Below are 8,088 nucleotides of genomic sequence, written 5' to 3' on the forward strand. Positions count from 1 at the left end.
GAAGGCTTTTCCTTCATCTCTGGCGGGTGGATGCGGTCCTTAGATGAATCCCGGGATGAGGGAGCAGCTGCGGGTGCAGCACGTACTCGGCAGCAGCTGCCCCCCCTCCGCTCCCCATTTTGCTGCTGTGTCACCAAACCGTGCCAGGCTCCGGCCGGATAAACAACAGCCAGGCCTCGCTGGGGACAGGAGCGGGAGGAGCTGGAGGGGACAGAGGGATTTTTCCGACTGCTCCGGAGTGTCCGGGCAGCCCCCGGGGTCCGGGTGCCTTTGATCAGGCCCTCAGCTCTCATAAATATACAACGGCCAGCAGCAGAGGATTATCCCTTGATCTACATATTTATAGGCTTTAATTTGGCTGGTGGCCCCGGTGCCACGGCAGCAGGAAGAGGAGCAGGGCTGGATCCTGTCCCCGTTGTCACCTCCCTTCCTGTGTCGCTGGGCCATCAGGCTGCTGGACAGCGACCTCCGCACAGGCCCATCCTCATCCTTCAGACTCCCGGATTTCTCCCTGTTCCATCCCGGGGCTGTCCCAGCAGCAGGATTCCACAGCTGGAGGAATGAGCTCTTCCCTGGAAGGAGGTGTCTTAAACAGAGATTTGACAACGTGAACTTGGAGAGTTGGCGGGGTTTGGGCAGGAAGTGTCAAACCCACACAATTCCAGGGCCAAGATGAATCCCAGCTCCAGTTAAGGGGAAAAGCATCTGGGAATGCCCAGGGCGGGCAGTGGAGAGTGAGGCTCAGCCACAGCAAAGGTTCCTCGCCGCAGTCCAGAGCCAGATTCCTACTTCACCCACCCCAGTGTGGGTCAGGAGCAACTCCAGCAGCTTCCAAAGGGTGACAGCCACACCCTGTGGATTAATTTTAGCAAGGAAAACCTTTAAATCCATTGATGCCTCCAGCTGAAGGGGCCGTGATTTGAACCAGGAGGGTGCAGGAGCTGAGCACGAGAGGCTGCAAGTCCCAGGAAAGGAGTGGTGGGCTGGCCTCTGGCTCCAAGAGAGGGGTTGGAGTGCTGATGCCTGGATTTTAGCATGGAATGAATCCCTTCCAAACCTCAGCAGGGGCTGGGAGTTACCCAGTGGGGGCTGAGGTGACCATTCGAGGTCACACGTGGGGTTTGGTCCTGCCCTGCAGCACCAAGGAGCAGCTGCTTCCCAGGAAAGGTGGTTGTGGCAGGCCTTTGGGTAAAGCTGTGATGGATTGGGATCAAAGCATCCCTCCCTGCGGATTGTGGCCATCCCAGAGCATCATCAGGGAATGGGGATAGAGCACCGAGCACAGAGGGGTTCCCTGGTGCCCAAATGAGGAGCCCCAGAGCCTGGCACTGCCCCTCAGAATTCCTGCGGAGGGAAAATGTGGATAATATGGAGAAAGGGAATTCTGCCAAGGTCGTCTGGGGTCAGGATTTGTTCCCTTGGCTGGATTTTTCATCCCCTGGCTAAATGCAGGGATAGTTCGGAGGTTAGTGGGGATTTCCAGGAGGGAAGCACAGATCCTGGAATCCCTCAGGATGAGCTCTGGGAAAAGAGACAGGGCAGAGCACACATGGGGCTGGGCTTTTTCCCTGCTGTCTCCACTCTCTTGGAATGACTTTCTCCTAAACATCCCCTGCTCTCTCCTGTGGTTTTCCCTCGTGTCCTGCAGGCCTCTCCCAGAAGAGACGGGGATGGAGTCGCTGGGCAGCCCCACGGAAGACGAGACCACGTCCTGTAAGTACCAACCTGCCTTCCCCAGAGCCCAAAGGAAGCTGAGGCCAAGGGGATGGCAGCTTGCAGGCGGGGAGAAAGCCTTGGATTCTCCACAAAAAAAAATTCTTATGTGGGAGAGGAAACCAGCAGGGATTTGGATTTGTTCATCTTTCCCGAGAAGCTGGGGGAGGAAACTGGGATCCCAGGAGTGTGGGCACTTCCATCCCAGTGCCTCCCAGTCCCTGATCCACCACCCTGAGAGTTCCATATCCATATTCCATCATGGAATATCTAGGATGATGTCTTGCACTGCGGACCCAGGCCCAGGATGCCCTGTCAGTTGTTTTCCTTTTAACTCCAGCTCCCCCCAACACTTTAAACTTTAACGGGGCACATCGGAAGCGGAAGACACTCGTTGCACCTGAAATCAACATTTCCCTGGACCAGAGTGAGGGCTCCATCCTCTCTGACGACTTCCTGGACACACCAGATGACCTGGACATTAACGTGGATGATATCGAAACTCCTGATGAGACAGATTCCCTCGAATTCCTGGGGAATGGGAACGAATTGGAATGGGAAGGTAAAAGGCTGGTTCTGGGTGAACGTTTGCAGGGGTTGGGGTGGTTTTTAGCCTCATTTTAAAGATTTTTGACACAGCAGCTGAGGACTGATAAGCGGAGGGAGATTCTGAGGTTATTTCTATCGTATTTGGGCAACGGAGCAAGACTAAAACCCATAAATTTGCACAGATCACGGCTGGAGGTGAAACGCGGTCAGAGCATCATCCCCAGGGTTACCAAAGCTCTTCCCACATTCCCTTCAAGGCAGAACTCTTTGTCCCTTTCCCAGATGACACCCCCGTGGCCACAGCCAAGAACATGCCCGGGGACAGCGCAGACCTGTTTGGGGACGGGGGGACAGAGGATGGCAGTGCCACCAACGGCCGGCTCTGGAGAACCGTCATCATCGGCGAGCAGGAGCACCGGATCGACCTCCAGATGATCAAACCCTACATGAGGGTGGTGACACACGGAGGTGAGCGTGGGGAGGCCACAGCCCGGCCCCCTGCACTGCTTTGGGTCCCTCTGTGTCAGGCTGGAGGGGGTGCCAAGGGTGGTGTTTAGGGGAAAAATCTGTTTAGGGGGAACAAACCAGTTTGTTTGGTACCTCTGTGTGGCAGAGAAGCACAAAAGTGCTAAAAATATTTAGTGATTGTAGTGAGGTTTGAATTAACGTCTGGAGGGACTACACCAGTCCCTGAGCTGCTCCAGGGCCCACACATCCACAGTCAGAGCTATTTCCAAAATCCAAGCAAAACCAAAGAGCAACCCAGCTTTGAAACCCCCAAATTCCTTCCCTCATCCCCAAATCTGCATTATAGCCAAAACAAGAGGGAAATCTCATCATGAAACAGGTCTGAAGGGGGCCAAACGCTCACCTGGAGCTGAGCAGAGACACAAAAACCAGCCCAGGGCCAAATTTCACTGCTGTTTTCCCCTCAGCTCTGACACCTTTCCCTGGAAAGCGTCACCTGTGTTTCTTTGGCAGGGTACTATGGAGAAGGTCTCAACGCCATCATCGTCTTTGCTGCCTGCTACCTCCCAGACAGCAACCTGGCTGATTATCACTACATCATGGAGAACCTCTTCCTGTGAGTGCCCAGAGAGCTCCGGGAGGGACAGGAGCATGAGGGAAACGCTACAACAGTTTCCCTGTGTTCATGGCACTGGGAATCCCAGCTGGGAATGGTCGGGATCCAAGCCCAGCAGTGCCAGTGTGCAGCTGCAGACTGGAGCGAGTGTCGCTGGTGGAACACTGGCCCCAGCTCCGAGCCCAACAAGCCCAACCATTCAAACATTCCGGTTAATTATGCCAGGGATGGACTCACATCCAGGCTGGAGTGTGGCTGGGACGCTCCCCAGCTGGGAGGTGCTGCTGCCAGGCAGGGAATGGAGCTGGGGTGTCCATCAGAGCTGGTGATCCCTGAGGGACACCCCGGGAGACCAAACCTCTTCCGAGACCTGCAAAGAAAGGGGCTGGAGGTGTTTCAGGGTGACACACAAGCACTTAAGAAATCTAAAGGATGTTTTTTGAGTCTCATTTTGGTCCCTTTTGGTCGCCCCCCGCCAGGTACGTGATCAGCAGCCTGGAGCTGCTGGTGGCCGAGGACTACATGATCGTGTACCTGAACGGGGCCACGCCCCGCAGGAGGATGCCAGGCCTGGGCTGGCTGAAGAAATGCTACCAGATGATTGACAGAAGGTGAGAATGCTGATGGTGGGGCCTCTTCATCCTTCCCAGGCCTTTTCCCATCCTAGAATTCAAAGGAAAATCAGATGCACAACTCCTGTTCTTCAACAGGAATGAGTCTGCCCCAGTCCCGTATTTCTTAGACTGAGCAGGTGCCAGAATGGTTTGGGTTGGGAGGGACCTCAACAATCCTCTCATTCCACCCCCCTGCCATGGGCAGGGACACCTTCCACTATCCCAGGTTGCTCCAAGCCCCGTCCGACCTGGCCTTGGAATATTTTGTCAGCAATTGGTTTATAAAGACATTTCCAGAGAGCCAAGCAGAGCAGCGCTCCCACAGCCTGCTGTGTCTGGATGAGCTTCCTGAGGGATTTTGTGTGGGCACACCAGAGGGTGGGCAGCACCAAAACACCTGCTAGAGCCCAGCACAGGACAGGGGAGTTTGGGAAATGTCCTTGGAATGTGACGCTCTGTCCCTTGACTTCTCCCCAGGCTGCGGAAGAACCTCAAGGCCCTGATCATCGTGCACCCCTCGTGGTTCATCCGGACCGTGCTGGCCATATCCAGACCCTTCATCAGGTGAGCAGAACAGCCCCAAACTCAGCGGGCTTTGGAGTGGAAGTTTGGAATCACAGAGTCCTGGAATATCCTGAGCTGGAAGGGATCCACAGGGATCATCCAGTCCAGCCCCAGGCCGTGCACAGACACCCCAACAATCCCACCCTGGGCATCCCTGGGAGTGGGGTCCAAACGCTCCTGGAGCTCTGGCAGGGTTGGGAATGTGCCCATTCCCTGGGGAGCCTGGGCAGTGCCCAGCACCCTCTGGGGAAAAACCTTTCCCTGAGGTTTTCCCTTTTCCATCCCAAATCCTCTGGCACAGCTCCAGACGCTCCCTGGGGTTTAATCCCACAAATCAGATTTTAAGCTCACCCTTAACTGGGGGTGGTGACCAAGGCAAAGCTGCCATTTGTGCTGCATCTCTCTGATGCTTCCAGTGACACCTCCAGAGGTGTTTTTAGGAGCCACAGGGGTGACACTGCTTCTCTCTCTCTCTCTCTCTGCCAGTGTGAAGTTTATCAATAAGATCCAGTACGTCCACAGCCTGGAGGAACTGGAGCAACTCATCCCCATGGAGCACGTGCAGATCCCAGACTGCGTCCTCCAGTGAGTGTCAGCGGCACCCTGGGGCACAGGTGGCTCTGGGGAGGGGCAGCGCGGACATCCTGCCAGGGGCTGAGTCAAAATCCATGCACTGGGAAGGCAGAGCCTGGGGCAAGCCTGGTTTTACCCAAGGAAGAGCCTCAGACTGCGGCAGCTTGGAGCTTCTGTCCCCCTCAGAGCAAACACTAAATGTGACTCAAAGCGAAGAGCAGCACTCAAAGAACGTTTCCTCTCTGTTGCAGATATGAAGAAGAGAGGATCAAGGCCAGAAAAGAAAGGTAAGATTAATTTGGGGAGGGATGGGATGGAGAGTGGCTCCTCTCCAAGGCCAGCCCATTACCCCAGGAAGGCACTGGAGTCTCCCTCCTTCCCACTGGGGAATGGATTTCCAACGGGATTTGTGTTTACAGGGCAGAGGAGAAACAAGACATGACTGAGAGGGAAAGGTAACTCTTTCATTTATCCTTCCTTTGGACAGTCTTTGGGGATGAGAACAACCCCATGTCTTGGTAGCACCCCTGGGATCCAACAGGACATTCCCAGAGTGTTCTGGAGCTGGTAAAGGCTGGAACTGTAGGATAGGAAAATTCTGGAGGGGTTTGGAAAACAAAATCCTTCACCAGCATAATCTGGCCTGGTTTTGGCCCTGATCAGAGTGATACAGCCTCTCCTCTTACTCTGTCTGACTCTGAGGGGCAGCAGGGAAAGATCCACTGGCTGAGGCTGGATTGTTCCAAGAAATAAACAGGAGCTCAGGGCAGGAGGGGGGATTGGTTTGTGGTGGAGATTCGCTTATTTTGTGCCGCTTCTCTTCTCAGCAGGCCCGTGCCCCCAGCAGAGGATCAGGAAACCAGGTTTGAGTTCTTTGTGTGTCTGTGACAGATTCCATGGCATTCGTGATCCATGAACAGGAAAGCCAAGCCTGGGTTAGGCCCAGGATCCCCCAGCCCGGTGTCACCCAGCAGGCATTGTCCCCTCAGCCCATGAAAGCCATGACTGGCACTGTCTGTGTCCCCAGCACACTTCTGTGAACGATTTCACCCAAATTCACTCATCTTTTTGTTGATCTAGTGGCAATAATGGCATTTTTTACCTCAGTTGGCTTCCTGAAAATCACTGCTGTGTCTCTGTTCCTGCCCAGCATGTCCTGAGTGGAAGCAGCACGGATGACCGGAGTAGGAGAACGAGCAGCCTGGCAGTCACCCACCTCAACGACCTTTGGGTACAAGACCTTGCCACCACCTTATTCCAAGTCCTGCAAATCCCGGAGCCTGCCTCCTCTGTCTCCAAGATGCAAAATCCTTCAACCTTTTGGGAAACATTTTCCTTTTAAAAAAAAAGAATGATGAGCAAAGAAACAAAAAAGCCCCACGAAACGAAGCAAGAGCGGCACTTTTCCGGACAGGTTCCGGCGTGTTTCGGGAATGGTCTGTGGAGAGCATTGGCACAGCGCAAATACTCACTGTGTATCCTCGTAGTAAGTCAAGAGCATCCTCCAGTCCATGAATCCCCAGCCCAGACAGAGAATTTATTTTTGGTTTAAATTATAAACCCTTCACTCGCTGCTGGCCAGCGTGGAGCCCTTTTACTTTGAGCTGCTCCCCCAGGTTCCTCCAGGACATCCCAGAAGCTGCCACCCCAGGGAGTAACGACTACAGGCAACGGAAAGAGCCTTTCCCTCCTTTTTACAGCCAGTGTGTGTTTCTTCCTGGAGGTACCAAGTGCCCACGGCCTCGGCACCGCTGCAGCCGCGGCCGCCTCGCTTCCGTCATCGCCGGCTCCTCGTTAACTCGTTCCCGTGAGGAAATCCTGTGGTTTGTTCCTGATTTGTCCCCTCCCGGTGCGTGAGGCACTCTGAAGGAGTCCCACATGGAATGGCAGCCTCCACAGAATCTTCTCCTCCACGCACACACACCAAAGGGGCTGGGTTTAGAAGGAGCCTTACGGACAGGGAAGTTTTCCATGTCTTGTCTTTGTCTCGATGTCACGACACTGGACAATCACTCACTGCTGGTACCTCCTACGAGCTGCTAAAGTGTTGGAAGTTTCCCTCAGAAAAAAAAAAATCAGCCAGCAGCATGCCTGCCTGGAATATCCCCGTGGAGGCTGCAGGGCTGGGTTCTGGAGCTGAGAGATGCAGGTGTGACACTGACTCCTGGAATTCGGATTTCGGACTCATGAGGATTCTGTGAGCAAATAGGGGAAGAAAGAAATCCAGGAACAACTGTCTGGCCAAAATTCTTTGGAAAATCCCGATTTCACCAGAGCCAGCTTGCAAGGCCTCAGGGTGCCCAGAGAAGCTGTGGCTGCCCCTGGCAGTGCCCAAGGCCAGGTTGGACACTGGGGCTTGGAGCAGCCTGGGACAGTGGGAGGTGTCCCTGCCATGGCAGGGGGTGGCACTGGTCCCTCCAAACCATTCCAGGATTCCATAACCAGGTAAAGCCCCTCACAGACACCTGCAGATGAAGAATTCCCTGCCTATGTCACCCCTTCAAGGAGAATTCTGGCAAAGCAGGATTTTTCCTGAAGGTGGGGATGGCTCCTCTGGACACACAAAGCTGCTTTTTCCTTCCTTTCAGTGAATAAACCACTCTGGAGGAGATCCTTCTTTCCCCAGATGCTCCAAGGAAGCACCAAATGTACTTTTTAACCTTCATCCTCATTTGAGGCGTTCTCCTCACACACTGCAGCCATGGATGGATTTCCTGCCCGCACCTTTGCATGGAAAGCAGAGCACTGCACCCACAGCACCAACCCAGAGGTGGAAGATGGAAAAAAATTCCACTTTTCACCTCACTGGCACGTCAAAAACAAAGCACCAAACAAGCTCATCATAAACCGGTTATTGGCAAAATATTCCAAGGCCAGGTTGGACGAGGCTTGGAGCAGCCTGGGACAGCAGAAGGTCCCTGCCCATGGCAGGGGTGGCACTGGATGGGATTTAAGGTCCTTCCAACCCAATCCTGGGATTCTACAAGGAAT

The 8,088-nt window shown here is 54.3% G+C and overlaps 1 protein-coding gene across 2 annotated transcripts in view; it reads left to right on the forward strand.

The window, feature by feature from the left end:
- Window positions 1-6,482, forward strand: part of ATCAY (ATCAY, caytaxin) — an 8,939-nt gene extending 2,457 nt beyond the window's left edge. Inside the window, exons 2-12 of one of the 2 annotated variants that reach the window (XM_017742532.1) lie at window positions 1,649-1,713; window positions 2,054-2,275; window positions 2,545-2,730; window positions 3,244-3,346; window positions 3,826-3,957; window positions 4,438-4,524; window positions 5,011-5,109; window positions 5,349-5,384; window positions 5,517-5,552; window positions 5,928-5,960; window positions 6,248-6,482. In XM_017742532.1, coding sequence (XP_017598021.1) covers window positions 1,649-1,713; window positions 2,054-2,275; window positions 2,545-2,730; window positions 3,244-3,346; window positions 3,826-3,957; window positions 4,438-4,524; window positions 5,011-5,109; window positions 5,349-5,384; window positions 5,517-5,552; window positions 5,928-5,960; window positions 6,248-6,257 — 1,009 coding nt within the window. In that variant the 3' untranslated portion in view covers window positions 6,258-6,482. Of the gene's footprint in view, window positions 1-1,648; window positions 1,714-2,053; window positions 2,276-2,544; window positions 2,731-3,243; window positions 3,347-3,825; window positions 3,958-4,437; window positions 4,525-5,010; window positions 5,110-5,348; window positions 5,385-5,516; window positions 5,553-5,924; window positions 5,961-6,247 lie in introns of both variants that reach the window. The other variant, XM_008639967.2, reaches the window with a different exon arrangement.
- The last annotated feature ends 1,606 nt before the right edge of the window (window positions 6,483-8,088 follow it).

The sequence above is a fragment of the Corvus brachyrhynchos genome, unplaced genomic scaffold (assembly GCF_000691975.1).
Source record: "Corvus brachyrhynchos isolate BGI_N302 unplaced genomic scaffold, ASM69197v1 scaffold158, whole genome shotgun sequence".
In the NCBI taxonomy this organism is placed as follows: Eukaryota; Metazoa; Chordata; class Aves; order Passeriformes; family Corvidae; genus Corvus; species Corvus brachyrhynchos.